The sequence below is a fragment of the Abrus precatorius genome, unplaced genomic scaffold, assembly GCF_003935025.1.
Source record: "Abrus precatorius isolate BTA unplaced genomic scaffold, Abrus_2018 Scaffold10, whole genome shotgun sequence".
Taxonomy (NCBI): domain Eukaryota; kingdom Viridiplantae; phylum Streptophyta; class Magnoliopsida; order Fabales; family Fabaceae; genus Abrus; species Abrus precatorius.
The window spans coordinates 27,163,967-27,187,200 of record NW_020874292.1 but is presented as its reverse complement, the minus strand read 5'-3'; the positions used below and the strand labels follow the sequence as shown (position 1 = coordinate 27,187,200).

The 23,234-nt window shown below is 29.2% G+C and overlaps 3 protein-coding genes across 9 annotated transcripts; 1 reads left to right on the top strand and 2 right to left on the bottom strand.

The window, feature by feature from the left end:
* Positions 1-3,194: 3,194 nt before the first annotated feature.
* Positions 3,195-9,555, top strand: LOC113846301 (ATP-dependent (S)-NAD(P)H-hydrate dehydratase-like). 4 transcript variants are annotated; one of them, XM_027474403.1, is made up of 13 exons: positions 3,195-3,576; positions 3,667-3,860; positions 4,223-4,545; positions 4,965-5,041; positions 5,233-5,342; positions 5,433-5,547; positions 6,500-6,562; positions 6,672-6,835; positions 7,686-7,747; positions 8,069-8,135; positions 8,780-8,845; positions 8,974-9,102; positions 9,369-9,555. In XM_027474403.1, the coding sequence occupies exons 3-13, from the start codon at positions 4,293-4,295 to the stop codon at positions 9,406-9,408; spliced, it is 1,146 nt and encodes a 381-aa protein (XP_027330204.1). In that variant the 5' UTR covers positions 3,195-3,576; positions 3,667-3,860; positions 4,223-4,292; the 3' UTR covers positions 9,409-9,555. The 4 variants fall into 4 exon arrangements, with proteins under 4 accessions (XP_027330204.1, XP_027330212.1, XP_027330196.1 ...); XM_027474411.1 differs by having other exon boundaries at positions 3,469-3,571; XM_027474395.1 differs by lacking the exons at positions 3,195-3,576; positions 3,667-3,860 and adding an exon at positions 3,877-3,999.
* A 673-nt stretch (positions 9,556-10,228) lies between these two features.
* LOC113852160 (nuclear transcription factor Y subunit C-1-like) lies at positions 10,229-10,759 on the bottom strand. Its single transcript, XM_027482404.1, has one exon. The coding sequence runs from the start codon at positions 10,742-10,744 to the stop codon at positions 10,229-10,231; it is 516 nt and encodes a 171-aa protein (XP_027338205.1). The 5' UTR covers positions 10,745-10,759.
* A 2,606-nt stretch (positions 10,760-13,365) lies between these two features.
* LOC113868995 (stem-specific protein TSJT1-like) lies at positions 13,366-20,101 on the bottom strand. 4 transcript variants are annotated; one of them, XM_027505070.1, is made up of 5 exons: positions 19,803-20,101; positions 15,213-15,453; positions 15,008-15,128; positions 14,650-14,759; positions 13,366-13,766 (listed from the first exon to the last, which is right to left on the bottom strand). In XM_027505070.1, exons 1-5 carry the CDS (start codon positions 20,009-20,011, stop codon positions 13,728-13,730), a joined length of 720 nt encoding a protein of 239 aa, XP_027360871.1. In that variant the 5' UTR covers positions 20,012-20,101; the 3' UTR covers positions 13,366-13,727. The 4 variants fall into 4 exon arrangements, with proteins under 4 accessions (XP_027360871.1, XP_027360879.1, XP_027360887.1 ...); XM_027505078.1 differs by having other exon boundaries at positions 13,480-13,766; positions 14,615-14,759; XM_027505086.1 differs by having other exon boundaries at positions 13,491-13,766; positions 14,632-14,759.
* Positions 20,102-23,234: the final 3,133 nt, after the last annotated feature.

Below are 23,234 nucleotides of genomic sequence, written 5' to 3'. Positions count from 1 at the left end.
TATATATATATATATATTAATGAGTGTATTTTTTTTATTCTAAATATCAGATCAAATTTCGTTAATATTAGATGACATTAAATCATAGTAAAAAATTCCTTGCTTTTGTCTTCATATATTATTATTATTCTTGAATCTTGAGTAAGTTTATATTTGTTGCACTTAAAATGTTGAAAGTTATTTAGATTTTTACAATAAAGGCGGGGGCCTGTATAAATATATTTTATGATAGAAATTTATTGATGAAAATAAAAAAATAAAACAACAAATAATTTTAAATAGAACAAATATTACAAATAGCTAAATTATAAGAAAGAAAAATCCACACAATAGTAATAATAATTTTTTTTTTTTTGTCATGACAACAAAAATAGTAGTGGATAGCAAACTAAAGAGAGTTGACTCTTATAAACCTTGTTTTTGGGAGCTTAATTGAAATAAAGTAGAAAATATTTTTTTCATTCAAGTCTTGAATTTAATGACCTAACTCTTACATAATTTATAATAGCATATTTAACAAACTACCTCAATGTAATTATATATATTTTTTAACTATAACTTTGATAAACAAATCAATAATTAAAATGGTTGATCTTAATATATATAAAAAAAAAACTCATATTATACTAAAAATATTATATACAATGAGTTATAATAATAACAATAAATTAATAAACTTTAATTTTAATTTTTATTTATTTATTTAAACTATATATTATTATTTTTTAATAAATCCGTGCACCACAGTCCACATATATATTACATATAGTTTTAACAATAATCTGAACACCAACAGCTTTTGGACACAGGTCAATATCTTCAAAAGTTCTATAGTAATTATTCTTTAATTATTGATATATGCGCTACTAATAATTTTTTATGTGGCTATAAACTATAAACAACAGTTAGATAATATTAAATAAACTTTATTAAATATTTTAATGAAAACATAAGTAAATTATTACATATATTTACCTTTACCTTATTATATGTATTAATGAACACATAAGTAAATTACACTAACTTTTATACTTTTTAAATATTTTTTATTGATTAAGTTATTTCTAAAACTGACTATTAGATTGAAAGTTTTAATTACATAAATTACATTTATAAAATTTTAAATTAATTCAAAATTATTTTATACTTTATTTATATGCATCAAAATTAATGCAATACATACTTTTAAAATATATGAAAAAGGGACTTTTTGATGCCATTTTTATAGTTATTAAATCAATAATTCAATTAATAAAAATTATTTTTTATATTATGTTTTTATTTTCAGTAGATATGAGATGTTAAAAGTAATTTTGTAGATTTATTATTTTAATACTTTTGCTAATTCTAATGTAAACACTTTAGCAACCAGTTCAAACGCCGAAACCTTCATTTGCCAACGATATTAATTGAATCCCTCTTCATCTTCTAGAATAATGAATCTGTCAATAAAAAATGAGGTATGGGAGAAAGCAAAACAATTTGGCAAATGAATAGATAATATCTTAAAAAAGATATTGATGTTCACACGTTAAGATGAGATAATATTTATATATAATGGCCGAGTCAATCATATGTAGTTTGCACAATCGATGTCCGTAATAGAATTGACCAACTTACCTTCACGGCACAACCTTGTTTAAGGTTTCGTTTATTTTGAGGAATTGGGTAAGTTCCAATTTTATGAGCTGTGCCAAGTAGAATCCAACCAACGTTTGATCAAACAAGAAATTAGCTTATTGCACATCATGCCAATTTTTAACATGCCAGAATTTAAAGCATCTTCCAACTTCACAGCTCCAGAATTGTTGTATGATTCTGAATTACCTGTTGTTGTCTATGATTTCGGCCACTTATGTCCTATCCATGATTATTACTTAGGAGAATTTATTATCAAAACAATTGACTCTGGAGAAATGCTTTCTCTAGAATCCATAAATGATATCGAAATAAATCAACATCTGATTAGTCCTTTTGATCTTACAGTTATCTGCACATTAGTTATTTCTGACAAGTAATCGGATAAAAAAACACTAAATCATAGACATATGTATTCCAAATACACACTATTTTTTCATTAAAACAAGACATCTGACGTGTACATTTTTTTAATTCAATTTTTAAATAATTTTTTAATTGTTTTAAAAATAAAATAAAAAAATTATTAACCTCAACCTTAAAGACTGAGTTTAAATATTCACAAATATAAAATTTTATTAAAAAAAGTACATAATTATTATATTAAAATTATAAAAATATAATAATTCTTTTAAAATTTTACTATTATTAACTGCATATTTTCAAGCCTTAGAGGTTAACAAAACTCAATAAATAAAGATAACTAAAGGTAGGTGAATACTAAATGGCACGTACTACCAAAAATTTGCTGGTGGAGATTGTCTACCCCCTTGCAACACAAGCTTCTATTGGAATCGAGATCACTGTTTTCCAACTTTGGAACATTTAATGTTATTCATTCATTAAATGTTGTAATATCTTACTTTTTTTAATAAAAAAAGTTATCATATATAGATTTTTATTACGTGCACCGTATAACTAAAAAGTAAAAACGAGGAATGTGGAAAGTAATTACCTCGTAGTAGCATTAACCAAAATGAGAAGCCCAATGAAGATAACCCAATGTGCCGACATGGTTTAGCTCGGCCCACACCAACGTGGCAGAAGCCCAAATAAAGATACTAACAAAATAACAGGATGGTGACCAAAAAAGAAAAACTGTGAGGAACTTCATAGGACTCCTCAGTTAGAATGCCTATTTGCAAGATGAACACTTTCAACCTTCCCATACACGTGGACATGGTTGAAGATGACAATCCAGTAAAATTAAACTTAATATTTTTTCATAAATAAATGAAGAATTTTATAAACTTTATAAAAAGTAACCCATATTCCTAATAGATATCTTAATATAAAAAATGGAATATCATGATATTGTTCTAGAACTAATTGCAATTTTTCACTAATAATGTGTCTACTTTCAATATTAGTGCAATTTTGTAAGAAGACAACACGAATAATATATGGTGTTACGTAGGCACTGCGCTAAGTTTTATCCTAAACTACATATCAAACGCACTTCATTCTTTCCTTGTAACACAGATTGTGCATAACGCTAAGCCACCCATCTGAAGAACGTTTTTAACAATTTCCCGTATCCACAATGCACTACATTTCAGCAGAACATAGATCAAACAATTAAAAGGCAAATAGCTAAATCACACATAGTTCCTACCAAGGAATTTCATCTCAAACAAAGGCTAAGCTCAAGTAAAAGAAATAAAATTGTTCATGGAGTGAAAGAGCACAAATTGCCAATTTCAACACATAAAGCTCAGAGCAAACGATGTAAACGTTAAATGTTTAATAAGCAAATAAAAAATAGATCCTAACAAAGACACAAGTGGGACAGCAAAATTTCGTTACTTTTGTGTGTAGCTGAAGAGCGATCATGAAGGATGTTGTGATGATTGTTGTGAAGGTGAAGATGGATCAGAATCAGAGTGAGATTGATAGAGTTGAGCCTTCTCCAGATAAGGCTTAAAACCGATTTGTAAGGTCAAGTACCCAAATGCAAGCGCTCCCAACACCACTATCCCTGACCTAATCGCGTTCATCTTCATATCTGATCTTCCACCCATGCCTCAGAGTCAAGAGTGAGTGAAGATACGACACCAAGTACCCACACAACTTTGATGAAAGGAAAGGAAATAGATAAATAGATAAATAGATAAATAGAAAAAGGGTGCCAACGACACGTCGTTTTTTAGTATCTTCCAAAGTGGGAACACGTGGATCATCCAACGACAAATGTACAAACCCAGAAAAGAAAACTTGGAAAAGTTAGATACTTTAACCTCACTGTTCCTGAATTCTAAGCTACATCATCCAATTCCAAGCTAGCTTAATAGAAAACACAGGATTTGAAGCCTTTCTGAGTTCCTCTTTTTGTGAAAATAAATAAATAAAATTGTTTTTCAGGTATTATTATAAGCTAATATTTGCTTCTATTTGTTTGTATTTGTTTTTGTCTCTGTCTCCTTCATTCGCTGATTGCATTCATGTGTTGTGTCCTCTGCAAAGTTTGAATTTTTTATTTATTTATCTGCATTTTTATGAAAATTGGTATTGGATAGTGTCGAAATTTCTGATGGATTGATTGGAAAGAAGCGGGGTTTGTGTTTTTGTCTTTGAGATATTACAGATAAGAAGCTTGGGAAGTTGACATAATATTGTTGCTTGGGTTGTGTGTGAATAGGGGGTGCTGTTTGCTCATGTTAATGAATATGAAACATGTCATGAATTCTCAGTTATCCTTATTGAGTTGTGCAAACACTTGTATGCTACTGGCTTCTTCACCTGTTTTCAGAAGACAACAGTTATTTATAAGATCTCTTGGAGTTGGCATTGATCATCACGCTCATTCTGGAAATATGCAAGACCTGAAGTCAGTCGAGGTTGATGCTGAGAGCATTATTCGAGCAATTACTCCTCCTCTTGATGCTAATAGACATAAAGGCCAGGCAGGTACACAGTTCTTGCAGTTCCATATGATATTTTCTCTATAAAGATCATATTAATGAAAAAAAAAAATCAAAGGAAAAGTCACATGTCTTCTTTTAGTGACTCCATGTGTGATATTGACTTATTATATATATATTCACGTTTATTTTTAATTTTTCGTTTCTTACCCTTTTTTAAGACATCATGTGATAAAATATTTCATAAATTTATATGTCTTCTTCATTTTCATTCATTTCATATTTCTATTGGAATCAACTACTGAAGGTGTGGTGGGTTGTATTATCTAGGATCGAGAAATTTCAGAAAATCATATGTTTTCAATCATCCAGAGGATTAATATTATTCATATATGCATGTTTGTAGTTGTATGGGAAACAAAGAAAGAAATATCTAATGTTTTCTTCACTTATGTTTCAAATCAGGGAAAATAGCTGTTATTGGAGGGTGCCGTGAATACACAGGTGCCCCATATTTTGCTGCCATATCAGCCTTAAAAATTGTCAGTGCCTTTACTCTTTTCTCATTTACCCTTTTCCTCCCTCTTACTGAATTATCCACCTTGTTCGATTGTTTGTGTGACTCTCACAATTACCTTCTCCCTTTTTCAAGTTTCTTTTTCTCTCTTTGGAAGTTATTATTTTGCCTATTCTTACTGAATCAAATTATCCAACTATTTTTTCACCTATACAGGGTGCAGATTTGTCTCATGTATTTTGTACAAAAGATGCTGCTCCTGTCATCAAAAGCTACAGTCCTGAGTTGATAGTGCACCCTGTTTTGGAAGAATCATATAGTGTCAAGTATGACTTCTATTCTATGTAATCTTCATCTTTCTTTCTGTGCATTTCAAAAACCAAATGGATGTTGTTTATAACAATAGTTAATTTCAGGGAGGAGGACATGAAAATCATATCAAGCAAGATTCTTGCTGAAGTTAATAAGTGGATGGAAAGATTTGACTGTCTTGTCATTGGTCCAGGACTTGGAAGAGATCCATTTCTTCTAGTATGCTTTCACTTGATTCCAATTTTATTACACACATGGAAATAGCTTGCTTATCTTTAGCTTCTTGTTCTTTCTTCTGGACTTCAAGTGTTCTTATATTTTTCCAATATGCATTTTTTATAATGTTAGAACACCTATGCTAGACCATGTGTCCATGTGAAAAAATATAAGGGCAAACGAAGGATTTATTTAGGATGTAAAAAGCTTCCCTACATGGCAACAAGTGTAAGAAACAATGTAGTAGAGTTATAGGCTCTGTGGGGATGCAAGGAAGTAGCGGAAATGAGAGGGAGGTTATTATTCAGTGAGAATTTGGAGGAGGTTTCAGGTCTCTCGAATGACCTGTGGTATCTTTTTTCATTTTCAGTTTTTGTGGGATTCTAGAGGTCCATCTCTACTGTAAGGAGCTCTCCATATTTTCATAAAGAGGTTTAAGTTCTTATCAGCTGACATGCTTGCAGTTGATGCTAATTACAACTAGGGCGTAATGATGCCAGAAAGACTGTCAAAGAACTAGTAGTTTTAAGAAAATAAACTGCTGGAGGAGAAGTCAAAAAGCAGTTTTTACACAAATAAAAGCTCATTTAGCTTAAGATGTAACAGAGCATGAGCTCTTAACTTAGAAAGCTGATACTACTTTGTACCGAAATTCTGATAATAAAGTTGAATATGAGAAGGTTGGACTAGATCACCTGGTTAACCAGCTTACGGTATGATGCAAAGAGTCATCTATCTAAATGTTTAAGCTATTAAGCAATGTTACACATATTTTATGGCTGTATTAGAAATTTGTGCTTTCAAGATGCACTCAATGTTTACTAAATATACTTTTTTCTCCCTCCATGTAATGGAATATGATTTTTCCCGTTTGAGTTTTATGATATATATCTTATGACCTGCCTTTTGCCAATGTCCACCGCCTTTAATCCTAACATTTTCACAATGTTGCCAGGACTGTGTGAGCGAGATCATGAAACATGCAAGGCAGTCAAATATCCCATTTGTGATAGATGGGGTATGTATGTTGAGGTTTAGATGTCTTATAGTCTGATTAACGTGCATATTCTTTGCATTTTTAACCTGTATATATTTTATATTCTGATAAAATTTTAGGCATTTTTCAGGATGGACTTTTTCTTGTTACTAATCATCTTGACCTTGTCAGTGGCTATGTCTTAGCTGTTCTAACCCCAAATGTCAATGAATACAAGCGTCTTGTTCAGAAAGTATTAAGTTCTGAAATAAAGGACATAGATGCTGCTCAGCAAGTGCTATCTCTTGCCAAACGGTAAGTTCATCATTTCAAGCTACTGGTATTTGTGCTAGAACATTTTTAGGGAACTGACCCTTGCCTATTTTATTGAGTTTCTATTTCTGAGATATGCATCTATTGAGGATAGTCAGTTTATGTGCATAACCACATACATTTTTGGCATGCTAACTTGTGTAAACCTTAACATGCATGCCACTCACACTGACAGAGAACTAAACAAATTTCTGTTCTGCATTTTGTGGTGTGAAATTTTCTTGGCTAAATGCAGTTTCATCTAATCATACATTATAGTATGGTGCTCACTCTTAATAATGGATGATTGTCAAGGACTTGGTTGGGAGTTCAGTGATATAAATGTGATATACATTGCTGATATGGCTCGCTTTTAGGTTTACTCTGGGACCTGGAAAAATCTTACATAAAATACTTTTCTGATAAACAGTTGGTTACATTTCTCAATTGAGAAATCTGTTCTTTTCAACCATCTGATTATCAAAAACAGAAATAACAAGTTCTGTTGAGCCCCTCTGTGCAACCTTCATAATTCTTTTTCTCTCTAACTTAATCTTATTGTCTCAAGATTCTAATTGGAATGGTGCTTTAAATTTTAAGTCCTGATCAAGCACTGTATCATGGGCAGTGTGATTTGCTTGATGCTCAGGCTGATTCATGACATATACAGGTCAAATATTGAGAAACAGATTATAATTCTTCAATTTCTTGCTATAGGAAAATCAACAGCTTTTAGCCAAAAACAGAACTGGAGCATGCTAAGTTGTTTGATTGAATCATGGATATGTTTCAGTGATTTCTCTTTATTATCTGATATTAAGTTTAATGACAATTGTGGACTGTTCTTTGGCAGAATTGGTAATGTTACTATCCTAAAGAAAGGAAAATCTGATCTCATAAGTGATGGTGACACAGGTAGATCTTTGATAAATATAAAAATTCTTCTTGTACCTTCCTTCTTTTACACTTGAATAGCATATTTGGTGATTTCAATCAAGAATGTGATGTTCATACAGAACCCCATACTACAGTTCCCATTGACTGCATGACATATTGACATGTTATATGATATAATAGAACTGAAAGTTTACTGATCTATAAAAGTGTTTGATGATATATTATGGTATAGACTACTCTACGGCTTTACGCAAATGGCACCAGCTTATGGGATATGTATATTTTAGTAATCCCCTGATGTGTTTATAAATCATTTGATTGTGGTTATTGTTCATGCAGTGAAATCAGTAAGCATTTATGGTTCTCCTAGACGCTGTGGTGGCCAAGGTGATATCCTTTCTGGAAGGCGAGTAATATTTTCTTGGAATTTGTGAAATTTCCTTCCTTTTAATTTTATACTGTAAGCATAGATGCCTCCTCTCTATGTCAGATGGAGTTCTCTTTATTCTTATTTTAATAGGTGTTCTCATTCTCTCCTTATTTTTCTGTTATCTTACACATTCAATAAACAAATTAAGATGCCCAGAAAATTTGGGGAGCTTTTAGACCTTTCATTAATCAAGCATTGAAAGAGAGAAGTAAATCATTCTTTTCCTTGTTCTGATACCTATCCTTTGGCAACTTGTGAATTTCTGATTTTATCATTAGCTCATCTTTCTTTGGCAGAGAGAGTAACACATAGAATCAATGTGTTTGTGGTCTTGGGTTAAGTAGGACCAATAGGTTAAGTCGTGGAAAAAATTTAAGTTTTTAAGCTTCCACAGTTTTTTAGCTTACTGACCTTGTGGGGAGGGGCATTTATTGTTTGGTAGATTGCTTACTGTAGTTTTCTCTTCTTCCTTTCCTTAGCTTTGAGAAACAGATCCTATAATATAATGTTAAAACAAATCTGTTAGTAGTCAGTAGCAAACATTGGGTTTTACATCTATGATCTATGCTGTTGGAATTTGATGTTTTAAAGTAAAAGTATACTTATTTTAATTGAAACAGTGTTGCTGTCTTTTTGTCTTGGGCACGCCAACACTTCTCAGCTGCTGATCAAAATTCAAATCTAAGGTTACATACATGTCTTTACTGAGATTCTACAAGAAATGTTTTCTCTTTTACTTGGGCCATTTAGTGCATATTTGGATATCAGTTATATCCTTGACTTTATTTTTCTTGATTTTATTTTTCCCGCTCAGTTGTAAAAATCCAGCCGTGTTGGGATGCGTTGCTGGGTCTGCTATGATGAGGAAGGCTGCTTCCCTTGCTTTCTCAAATAAGAAAAGATCAACAGTCACTGGTGACATCATTGAATGCTTGGGGAAAAGGTAGTATCTTCTAATGTTCTAGATAAATGTTTATCTTAGAGCTAGCAATGCACTTTGTGTCTTTATATTTTCTTTTCAACACTCTTTATTATTATTGAAGTTTCATGCTGGCTCGCTCCATTATTAGAGAACAGAGCTTGCATAGAATTTCTCTTACTAAAGAAGAGTTCTGAAAAGAAAATGTGTCAAATAATGTATTGTTAATTTTCCTGTGTTTTTTATGAGCAAGTTGAGTTACATTTAAGCTCCTGCATTATTTCTTGCAGTCTGGAAGATATTTGTCCCGCCAGTTCTTGCCGTTTGTGACCTCCACGCACGTATATAAAACATGTTTAGCTACTTCCATGTTTTGTCCAATATAATAATGGTATTCCTTGTTTAAACCATACAAAAATGTTTGTTGTTCAATAGAAGAGAAACAAAAATGTTTCTGTTATGTTTTATAAGTTGAAGTTTGAACTCTTTTAAGTTCCAATAAAAGAAATTTGTTGTGCTGAAATAGCTGAGCCACTTGTGTGATTCAGAAAATTGCTTATGTTTAAAGTTTGAAGTTTCTAATTTTTGTTTCGATGAGATAATTTCATTTTGAACTAAGCATTCCATGTATAGTTTTTTTCCCTCAAACTCACATCCTGTGTGATTCTATACCCCATTGCCCACCCTTAAATCGGTCATTGCATTCAGTCCAGCCATCCATTTTTCTTATTAATATATCAAGGATAATTAATTAAGAATATATTCATGCTCCAAAAATTGTAAGATATTTTAAGGAAGTCCTTAGGATTAAATGTAGCATAGCTAATTAAATCTTAGTTAACATGCGGTTCATTGAATAAAATCAAGTCTCTTTTGTAGGTAAGTGAATGGCTGATATAGGGGGCCACCGTTCTATGGTAGCATATTATGCACCGCGAGTTTGGCGTCCATTTCTCTCTTGATCTATATAAAGCTACCTTGGAGTTATATCACAAATTGCCATTGAAAACAGTTTCATATATAAAGCATACTATATAACAAAGGAAGGCTAGGGGTGAGTTTTAATTCGATAATACTTGGCCTCATTTAAAATAAACATATTTATATACTATTCATAATTGTCAGTGTTTACACCCAGTAGCAAATTTGCTCAATCATCCGAATTAGGAGAATGGTCTTGTTGTTTGGGGTTGGGCCGCATTTGAGTTGTAGAAGGATGGGGGTCCAGCCCATAATGGGCCTGATCAAGAACGGGCCCACCCATAGCCATTCTTGAGGGCCCATGTGGAGCATATGCAACATGCTGACGAGGTGGCATGGGATAAAGAACATTGTTAATTGGAATAGTGTCTCTTAGTATGCCTGCAACGATTTCATGCTCCACAGTGTCATCCCTAGGGACAATGTCAACAAGAAAATCAAACGCATCAGTTCTTGAGATTGCATATCTAATGTCATTCTTCTGAAGTGTCAGCCTTCTGTTTTCCTCAGCTTTAACCCAAGCTCTCGTTGTCAGCTCCATAATGAACATTTCACATGCCTTAGCAACCACCACAAGCGCCTCGCCTGATATCATGTCCACATCCTCATCAGCCTTCATGATCTTCTTGATCCTAGCCAAAGGCAAACTACGAGTTCTAAAGTCATTGATCTCAATTTTCTCCATCTGATTTGCCCATAAGTTTTTGAGTTGATATCGCAAGTGCTGTTGCTGTAGCAGTAGCGGGCAGATGTATCGGGATGGATGTGGTTGCGCTCTTCGGTATGATGAAGAGGCAGAAGGACCAGCTGTGTGAGTTGGAGGATTGGTAGGTGCCACCATGGTGTTGGGTTGATATTGGTTTTTGCCTTTTGCTTCTGCCGTAGTACCAATCTTTCGTGCTCGTTGACCATGCTGGTGTTGATCCATGTGGTTGTGTTGTTCGAAAGATTCTTTGACCATTCCACAGGATAAGCAAAAAGATTGATCATGAAAAATAAAGATCATATACATCAAATAAAGAATGCTAAAGATAAATGTTGACATTGGTGTAAATCACAAATGATACGAAGAGTATATGTAGTGGAATCTCATTGTCCTAAAATTCAAGAAGCCTTCTCAATGTGAAAAAGAATTACAAAAAAACGGTGTAACCTTTTAAGTTGGTCAATGGTCATTGATAAAAGAAATTCGTCACAAAAAACTATGCACATAAACACAAACACAAAGATCGGATTTGATCCTCAGATAGCAAGAACAAGAAAGAGACACACACACAGAGAGAGAGAGAGAGAGAGAGAGAGAGAAGAAGAAGAAGAAGAAGAAGAAGATATACCTGGGCTTCGTTTTGAACAAGTTGAGATTTCAGTTCCAAATCAATTAGAGAAAAATTAAAGTGAAGAAGAAGACGGATGTGGTGGTGACGGTGCGAGAGTAGATGATTTTACAGCCGTGATATCATCTTTTTTATGACGCATGTGTCCTCACACTTTATTACTGATAAATAAATAAATAAACAAGTTTGAGTGTGTGTTTACATCTTTTTCTTAATTAATTTTAATTTTTTTATTTTTTATTCTTATAAATTATTTTAATTACTAAAAAAATAGTAGATAAATTTAATATTTGTAAAATAATAAATACATGTATTTTTTCCCTCTATTTTATAAAAGAAGAGAAAATTATTAAATTTAGGTGAAGTTGTAGATAAATCTTGAAAAAAATTAATATAAAAAATAATAAAATATTTTTTATATATTAAAAAATATATCTTCTTAAATTTTAAAGATGTTAAATAAGAATGTTTCTAAAAGAATAAAACATACACTAATTTTAATTCATAAAAAAAGTTTAATTTATTTTATTATTTAATTTTTCTTTCTTATAAATATGTATTGATAAGTTTATCTAAACTCAATTCTCATCTCACTCACGTAATTATTTGAGCTGATATAGTTTTTGCTTAAACGATGATTTTGAGGTTCTCAATTGAAATTTAAACACATTACCAATCGGTAAGATAAAAGCTGTCCCTTTCTTGTTTGTCCCAAAGACTACAGAAAAATTTATTTAAATATATTATTATCAAATACAATATTATGAGAAATAATATTTTATTTTTTATTAACAAAAACTATTATTATTATTATTATTATTCACATTTATAAAGCATCAGTTACATAATAGATTTATGATATGAGAAAAGATGAACAACATGCATGCCCTGTTATCTGGAGTGAATAACGTGCATAAGTCCATTTTTACAACAAACTCTCTTTGACAAGTTCGGCTATATACAACAGAATAATATGAATTGCATTGCCAAATAATAGTTGCCACTTTTGAATGCCACAATTTCTTCAAAGCATCGAATATTGAGGATGAAAGGCGAAAAAACAAACATTCTTAAAATTGTGAATAATAAATATTTTTTAAGTTAAATAAGATTAAAGAGATAAATTTTTTTAAATTATTTTAAATTTAAATATAAATTTAAATTAAGATTAAATTTAAAAGAATATAAGAAATAATTAATACTTAAAAATCTTATATGACTCTTAAAAATATTCTTGTTTAAAAATTAAAACTCGTAAATTACATATAGAAGTAAATTTTTAATATTAGTACATGTGTCATTTATTACAGTTATTGTTAAATTAAAATTTTAAAATATACTTTATAAATGTTTTAAATTTTGATAAATTTTATAAAATACAAACTTTTAAAAATATTTTAATTATAAATATATTTTAAAACAAAAGACTGTTGAACGTGTTTAGAAAGACCACCAAAACTTGGAGGTCCATCAGTTTATTAAGAATTTTGTTGTGCTTATTTGCTTTGTACTTTCATAGAATTTATGAATTTTTAAAATGATTGTAGAAGATTGTATGTGTAGAGACTAGAGCACTCCTTAACCAAAGAACCCTTTTCAAATTTTTTAAGAAGTGGTGCTACATAAAAATTTTGAAGTACTACATACAATTTTTCAAATTTTAATTTAGCTTAATTTAAAAAATATTATAATTATTGCGCAATTTTAAATTTCAAATATTTTTCTAAATTGAATTTTTTTTATTTTTAAGTTGTTACAAAATAATTAGTTTTATTAGATTCTCTAATTTCCAAAATTATTGTGAACTAAACTAATATACTAATTTAAACTTTTATTCAAAACTCGTAAATTAAAATTTTAAATATAACCTCACGGCTTCAAATTCTTAATTGTAATAATCTGTAAAGTTAGATGGCTAAAATTTAACCAAAAATTAATTGGAAAACAAAAATTACACATTAATTATCTTTAAAAATTAATAATTTAACTTATTTTTTAATTTAATTAATTTTTTAATTAACAGTTCTTTATCCATTTAGCTACCCCAATATAAGTTATCTTGGTCAGCTACTGGAATGAGTATTAGAGAATCTCAAGCCAGAACCCAGAAGCATATTTTTTTTATTACATTAGAAAGCACAACTGTACACTGGCCACACAGTAAATCCTATCAAATGAACAAACTACACCATAATAAACTCTACTACAAGTCACACTCTTCTCAAAATTATCATTAAAGGTATTTACATGGCCTCTTGCATGCCTTGCAGTCACAAGCACATAAACACATTACTCCATTAATGCATCATACGGTACTCTTTGAAAATGGATCTTCTACTCTGTGGCTGCAAGGACTGATGGAGCGCCTTCCACCTAAGATAGATGTATTTATCAAAGTTCAATTATGGAGAGCAACACAGACAAAAGGAAATAAAACATTAATACAAAAACACAGATGTTAGAAGTCAACCCGAATGGAATTAAATAAATATTAATGTGTGATGTAGCTTTCCAATTTTTATACCTTACACTCGATTTTCTTTCTTGTTAACCGTTGCCAAAGACCTTTTACCTAAACATGACTTGCCTACTCCTCAAGAACTGATCAAACTTGTAAGGGGTGTGTTTATTATCACTTTCATTTAAGTGGTTTTTGGTTTAAATATCATTTTTGTTATAACCATATTAATATAAGAGATATTTTATATAAAATATTCTTTTAAAAAGTTATAATAGACACGTGAGAGTGGCAATAAACACTTCCTTGCATGTATAGGTTGTAATTTAGCTGTTACAAATGTTTTAAGGACAAGTATGAGCATGGATCACAATGTCATTACCTCAGTAAAAACTTAAACTTAAACTTGGAACCCTAGTTACATGTTGGATCACAATGTTCTTATATTAATCTAACCGATTCGTTTTGGACACCACACCTTTTGTTTAGTGAAATGACGTGTGTATGAACTCCTGTCTTAAAGAGTATAATATTAACTACGTGAACATCAGTATGTAGTAATTTATGTGTAACAGCGAAATACTCTTAAACTCGATAGTTTGCACGCTTTAACTAAAATCAATAAATTTATTTCATTTATCGTATAATTTCAGCAAATTTAAAAAAAAATTGTTAATTTTTTCAACAAATGCAATTACTGTTGAGGCTGACTCTATTCTAACGGATGAAAAGAATATTCTGCAAGGAGAACTAAGAGTTGTACCAGCAGTAATATTTAACCTCATGTTATCTGGTTACCTTGAAGGTAGCACCCCAGATTTCCTCGTCGTCAGCAGGTACTGCAGTAATCTTATTCTTTGGATTCTCATAGCATCTCAGTCCTCCAACTGATGTCGAGTAGAAGCATCCTGTACAATTTACAGACCAACAATGTTAATAAAGAGGAAATATTATAATTATGAAGTAAAATAAAAAAGGAACAGAACAAAACAGAAACAACGTTATTGCAGAATAAAATCTTATTCTACCTCTATGAATTTGGCGCATGTTATGTTTTCCATTTTCCCCCTCTTCTATTTCTAAATTTCTCATGTTATGAATTATGATCATCTTGAAGAGGGCAAAAACAATTTCTAAATCACAAAACTAAACGCACCTTGAGGGAAAGAAGCAAGTGACTTGCCACAAGCACCTTTAAGTAAATCTGCATCATCAGCAAATGCCACGTACCCATCTGCTGTTATTCCCCAGTACAGAGGAATCTTACCGTTCTGATCCTGTTAAAAATAACACAAGCAGAATGGTTTTCAGAGTAAAAGTGATTATGGGTGTGAGGAGCATTGATAAGATAGAAAACTTACGGAAGCCACAAAGAGGGTAGAAGTGGACTTGTCAAAGACTATGAAAGCAAATGCACCACTGAGATGGCCAACAACGTGATTGGGAGGGTAGGGTGCTCTATCACGTAAGGCTTTGTAAGCTTCGATCATCAAAATTACTTCATTGGCAGACTTGGCCAGTCCATACTGTTGTCTCAAACTCCCCAAATTGTCAAGAGCTCCCTCAAACAAGCAGAATATCTCATCCTTAGCAGCAAATGATCTGCCATTCACTCAGCATATATAGAACAAAATTATTTGTTAGACAAAATATTAATTAATCAATAAAATAAGTCAAGCTCAGATTTAATGTCTAAAAGCAGCAAATTGTAAATCTTGAATTTAACTAATTTATGTAAATGAGTGAAGATTTTAAGTGACATTTTTTCCACCTTACGTAAAGCCTGCGTTTCAAAATACTCTTAGCCTTGATTAGCTTATACCTCTTCAATTAAATAAGTAATCAAGGTCTTTTTTGTTGTTTAATTTGAGATAAAGTTAGCGAAGATGTTACTAACGATGTGATTGACCCTTCACAAAACGAAAGAAAATCCTGTCATGTCACTAATTATGATCCGGCATGCAATATGTTTGCTTACAAATTAAATTTATGAAGTTAATTTTGATTGAAAATTTATTTAAAAATAAGTAATTTATGTTTAAAACTTTATTTTTAAAAAAGTACGATAAAATAAAATTTTAAACATTATTTTATTTATTAAAGCTTTTTTTTTTTTAACAAAATGATGTGTTTTGTTGTAAGCATGCTTATGGGAGAATAAAATATTTCACAAAACATAATTTTTATGTTTAGACAAAAATAAGTTTTTTATTTCATTACTGTCCTATTCTGCAAGTAAACGATGTGTTATTATTCTTTTTAAAATTTAACAGTATATTCTTAACAAGGTTTATTTAATGTTAAAAAAATATCCATCAGTTAATGATTAATTAAAAACTCGATCATAAAAGTATAAAGATTTAATAAGTAATAGTTTCTAAACTATTAACATTTTTTTATTTTATCTTCTATAAAAAAATACATAATTTTAATTCTTAGTGAGAGACGTAAATCATTTTTTGGTTAAATCTAAAATTATTATCGAGATTTTTTAATTTTTTATAAATTAATTACTTATTTAAGTAAAACATAAATAACATATTCCGATATTTTTAAATCCCCGGTCCCACTGGCCACCAACCTAATCTACGTTATCCTTATCTTCATCCATCCCCCTTGGGCTTGGAAAGCAAAAGACTCGCAAGAAAGCAACAATTCAGCAAACTAAAGTCAACATTTTGAAGTGGAAGATGCAGGAAACCAATAATTGAGTGTGAACACACCAGCTACAGGGGCCACCCAATTTGGTCAAGGGAAACAAACGAAAAATAAAAACATTGCTAATAAATGTGGAGCCTCCGGTAACGTCCGGAGTATGAAATGAGTAGATAAAATTATTAAAACTTAATAATGATGTGCATATAATGAAAATATACTTAAGATAATCCCAATTGGGATAAAGATTAAAACAAGATAAATCATAATATTTTAAACTCAATAACTATTTAAAAAAAAAAACGGAATTGAACAAAAATTTAGAATATTGTATTTAAATTTGATTAAAAAGGAAATGAACGAGGACCGTTTTCCCAACAAAGCTATTTCATTTATTTATAAACCCACTTAAAACACAGTTTCCATAGTAATTAAAACAACAATTAAATCCTGAAATTAGTTCTCGCAATTGAATGACTTATCCCTAAAATTTTTACCAAAAATAAATCTAACTTAAACGAAACATTGTTTGTTTTAGTTTTATAGTGTAAAATAACTAACTTTATATAAAGTTAGAAATTAAAAATTATAAGTTTAAAATTTAAAATATTCAACTGTACAATTTAAGACTAATTTTAAATTTTTTTCATGTCATCAAATTTTAGGGACTTATCCCTAAATTTTAAAAAAAAATTCAAACTTTACGAAACATAGTCTATTTTAGTTTTTTAGCGTAAAATAATGATAAGAAATAAAATAAATACATTCTTATAAAGTTAGAAATTAAAAGTTTCAAATTTAAAAATATTCAACTCATACAATTTAAGACTCATTTAAAAAAATATGTCAACAAATTTTACCTTTAAATATACGGTATTTAGTGTCTGCCGTAGATATAATGCATACCAAACTCAATATTAACTACATTAAAAGAAAAAACCTCAATGTAAACTAATCAAGTGGTCCCATTTCGTTTATGGACTTAGAAGTGTTTGAACTTTTCCAAAGAAGAAGAGTCCAAGTGAATGCGAAACCAGACCTTTTTATTCTCTGTTTCAGCAAAATTAAAATCCAGCTTGTACTCATCACCAGGACCATGGAAACTGATCAATAATTCAATTACAGATCCACAAATTATGACGTCAAAAGAAGCTCTCTTCAACTATTATGATAATATTTTAATTGGACAAAATAGATGTATGGTAAACTCAATTACATTATATAACTACTGTAAAATAGTTGTTTTAACTTTTAAGCTCATTTATTTATTAATTTGCATTAACAATAATTGCCGTTCAAGGGGAAAAAAACGTCCACAAAAGCATTTAAGCATTCCAAAAAATTCAAATAAGATTTTAAAAAACATGTCTTTTTGTTTTTTGTTCATCACACAAAAGTCTTAAACTACGTATTTATCTGTGCAAACTACAGTGTATTTATCTGTGCAGGCGGAAGGAAAAAAATTTCCTGTACTTCAATGATAAGAAATAAGAATAATGTAAACGGATGCTCACATTTTTTTTTTTTGGGTCAACACTCAATGCTCATTATTATATTTCACAGTCCGCGGTCAACTTTGGGCCTAAACATTATTAGCTATTTGATTCAAATTGTTAGGAATTTTTCATCTTAAAAATATTATTGTGTAAAATTCATTATAATTTATAAAACATTAAAAATAAATAATCTTGTTAAAAACATGCATGAAGTGCATAAAATATTTATTATTACTCCTCTTATCTCATATTAAATGTTACTAAGTATTAATGCACACATATTAAAAATAATAATTCATTTTATTAATTGTTATAATAAAATAAATTTATTTCACTAAAATATTTCTATTTAAAGTAATAAAATTATTGCAATAATTAATGAGGTAATAAATAATCGTGTTTTGTATTTAAATATAGCAGTTCTAAATTATTACATTATATGTATTTGGATGGATGACAAGAGGTGCTTATGGAATAATCCAGAAGTTTTAACTAAATAAATTTTATATCAAATAGAAAAAAATAAATGATATATCATAAAAATTTTAAAAAATCATTTTTATATTTAAATTTTCTGGATAAAAAAATTTATAATTTTTAAGAAAATGTGAATTCAATAATAAGAGATAATTTAAATAAGAATAAATGATCAAATAAAGACAGAAACAAATAATTATACTTTTCATTATTGTTTTAAACATAGAGAAAGAAAATAAATATTTTTATTTGGGAATTTTTTTTCACTTTTCAAATAATAGCTGCAGTTCAAAATTTCTTAGCCACATGGCAATCATGCAAAAATAAGAACTTGGGTGAATCCGCAGAAATGCCAATCACCTACTCCACCCATATTATCACTCACCGCTCACCACAAATCCAATCATTCATTTTGTTTTTATACTTCGCAATGCTATTTTTCAAAAAATTGACGTATTTTCTACCCCTGTCGGTCTTTTTCAATTTTCATTTTTTGTCTTCTGCAAATGATGAAAAACTTCAATATTTATTTTCCTTTTCCTTCTAATATAAGCCGGAGATTTTTTTATAAGAAAAGAAAAGACAAGTCATCTACGCCTGTTTGCTCCTGACAAGACTAATTTCAGGACAAATAGCTTTTAAAACGACAATTTTAGTAAGTGAACTAAGATATTATTCCAAAAATAAAATTTTAAAAATATATTAAAATATTTTCACAATTCTTGTAAATACTTCAAAATTTCAATAAAATATATTAAAATGATTTGATCGGCACTTCAATGATAGGTTTGATGATAAGATATTGAAAAAATAAATCAAAATAATTATATAATAATTAAAGTAAAAAAAATAAGATATTAAATTTATATTATTTTATTATAAAAATTAGTAATATAATTTTTTATTTTTCTTTAAAGACTCAGTTCCAAATAGTTTAGGAAGATCATAGATATTAAAAGGAAGAAAGAGCGATCTAACCAGTGATCCGCAAGGATCAACACTTAAATGAGCATTAGGAACAAAGTTCTGCCACCAACCTTCTTGCTGTGTGATTTACACTCTCATCTCACATATAACCAGGTTATAAGATTCTTCCATTTTGTGTCAGAAATTTTCTGAATTAATTAATTTATTAATCCTTTTTACTTTTAACTTTTTATTATTTTTTTCAAGAGTGAACAACAAGCTCCTAATTGACAAGCAGGAAGCTTTTCCAAGTTCGAATTCCCCCTAATACCGCGCGTGCGGGAATGATAAACGATGTGACAGAACGACGTCGCTTAGGCGACTCGTAACTGTACACGGTAGAAACTATGCGTTTACCTGGGGTGCCACGGTGACTCGTTGTGGTGCGTGTAAGCCAACCGCACGTGTTCCCCCACCTGCAGAGACACCGCCGAGTCCAACCCCTTGTTCTCAATGAACCGTTTCAGAAGCGTACCCGCTGTTGTCTTCGGCGACGGAGTTCGGCTGCCGGCGGCCACCAGCTCTTCCGGCGGTGACACCACGGCGCTGCTGAAGATTCCCAACATTTTTTTCCTCTCTGTAAAGGAAAAAAAAAAAAAAAAAAGTTGTCCTCACACTCTCTCTGGGTTTCGCAAGAAAGTACACGCGTGTGGGATAGGAAATGAGTGTGCAGTGTGCGTTTCGTTATATAGCGAAGGGATGAGGGCAGTTTGGTGATTTGGGAATATAAATAAAAATGTTGGTGTATCTATAATTCCGTCATTAATTTAAGAAATAATAATTTTGGAGGTGGGACCCACGCGATGGTGATGATGTTTTCAGCACGAGAATCAGGATCAGATACCTTTTTGGCTTTTGCCATTATGATTATCATAACGCGGCATGGTATCAACACCGTTTCTTTCGTGGGTAGGGACAGGGGGATGGAGTAATCTGCTGCGGAAGCATCCGGATTTGCTTCTGTGGGGACCCTTCATTAAAATTTATTACTAAATTAGAGTTCCATTATTATTAGAAACATTTATTGTGATTTAAAATTACAAGAATTTTTCTCTCAAAAAATCACCATGAATTCATGTGATTATCATTTTCTATAGTAGTTTGTATAAATCATTATTCTATAAATCGCCACAAATTTTCTAGGAGTTAAGAATTGTCAAAAACTAAAATAACATTATTTTAACCATTTATTTTAAAAACATATTATTTTAATATACAATAAAAATATAAATTTTTTATTTAATTTAATGAATAAAAAATAAAATAATTATATCAAATAGAGTTTATTATAATAATAATTTTTATTTTTATTTTTATGCTTTTATTCCTAACAAAAATTTCACGGAAAAAAGTCATAAAATATTAAATACATTCATTTTCTTTATACCCAAAATTTGTATTGACTCAAATTTAAAGTTTTTTGTTTACATAAACACACACTTATATATATATTTTGTTCATTCTGTGGTTTTTATGATTTTAAAAAAATAATAAAGACTAACTTTCTTAAAATATATTTTTAAATTTTTATTCTTTAAACAAATAATTTTTAAGGATCATTATTTTAAATTTTAAACTTGACTTAGTATTTATATATATATATATATATATATATATATATATATAATAAATACTATACAATACTTTATTAAAAATCACAAATTCAATAAGATAAGTAAATATTTAATATCTGAAATGTATACAAATAAAATAATCACAGAATAAGCATTCAATCAAAAGTTGAAGTTTAACATTTAAGTTTTATTTAAAAAATGAGATAAAATAAATAAAAAAATAAAAGAGTAAAAAATGAATGAAAATAAAATAAAAAAATATTTTATCTGGACGAGTAAAAATAGGAGAAAAATAAATTTTTTGTTTGAATAACTAACAAAATTATATGTTTGGTAAATTTTTTAAAATATGAAAATGGTAGACAATAATATTTTATAATATGATTAAGTTTTTTTTTACTTTATTGAAATATCATGTTTTTAATTTTATTTATGATAATATTTTGTTGAAAAATATGGTGAAAATATATTTGAAAGTATTAGTTTCTTACTATGCAATATAAGTTATGTAGTTTTTATTTTAGTTTTTTTTTTATTATAAAAAAAGGTGTTTTAGATAGAATGGGTAAAATGAGTCGATTCGATAAAGTATAAAATTAATATTTTAAATTATAAACTAAAATTAAATTAAGATGTTTTAAATTTTATTTGATTAAGTTCATTGATTCATTTTAAGCACTATTTTTTTAAAGTTCGAATTACATTTGAACTTTTTTAATTCAGATCACTGAAATTCACTTTTTCTAGTAGGTTAACTTAAATAGATTGAGTAATATTTTTTTAATAATTTTAATTTTAAAGAAAAATATTTTTTAAATTAATAAATTTTCAAATTAAAAAATATATTAACATAAATTTAATATTTTAGTTATTTATTTATTTTCATACATGATATATAATTATTTTAATTTAAAATTTAAAAATACATCTTCTCTAAAATTCTCGCTTAAACATCTTTATGTAACTTTTTTTATATAATTTTTATTTTTTAAAATACAAAAAATATGATATTTTTTATAAAATTATGAGAATATAGAGTTAAAAAATCGCTTTTAGTGTAGTACAAATATTCAAAAATAAAAGAATAATAAAGTTTCAAAAGTTGCTAATAGCAATTTTTTAAAATAATATTTAAAAATTTAAAGTCATCAATAATAACTTTTAAAAAAATAATTAAATATTTAAAAAGTATATCAAAATTGTTAGTAGTAGTTTTTGTCAAAAGTCGAGCGATTTTTTCAGAAGAATTACATTTTCGTAATTTTATAAAAAATTATATTTTTTGAATTTGGAAAAAAAAATTCATATATAAAAAAATGTTCCAACATCATCTTACTCTAAAAAAAATAATTGAGAATTTTTAGTGGTTAAGAAAAACTGCGAACACATCTAACTTGGAAATTTCACACATGTATAGCGTCTCCCTCGTGACTAAAATATCAACGTATTTGCTTCAAAACAAAATCCACACTGATAATATTAAGGAACAATTTTCGTACATACATACACACTGTTGTTTACTAGGAAAAATGAAATTTCATCTGATGGCAAAATTTTGACCATTTCCAAAAATATCTTATACTAGGTGACAGCGATTGAAAAGAGACAACGTAAAAGTGAAAGTAATTTATATTATTGTAATTCAATTTTTTTACTATATATATGTATAATAATTTTAATATAAATAAATTATGATAAAAAAATAATTATTGAATATTGAGTTATTTTATATTAGGACGAAAGAGGTGACTTTTTAGAGATATTTTTTATAAGCATTATTAGTTTAGCAGTTCACCCTAAAAATGTCAAATTAAAAAATTTCGCTCACTTAAAAAAAAAACACAAGGCAAGAGGTCCTAGCTCACTATTGGTAGCGAAGTTTTGGTAGGCTGGAACGGAATCTCGCTCTGCCACTCCAACGATGTTAATTATCAAGGACAAATGCTAGAGCGTAACTGAATGTATTATGGGTTAAAGAAACAATTTAACTCCTCATGATGGGACACAAAGCAAGATTCAACATATATTTTAAATAATACATTCGTGAGCTTTTAAGGGTATGGGGAATCTAATCTACCATATAATATGTGTTTAATGTTAACAATAATGCTTTTTTATATTTAAACAAAAAATACTTAATGCTCTTTGGTCAGGAACATATATAATAATAAATTAGCGATTTGCAATTTTTTAAATATTATATCTATCAACATTT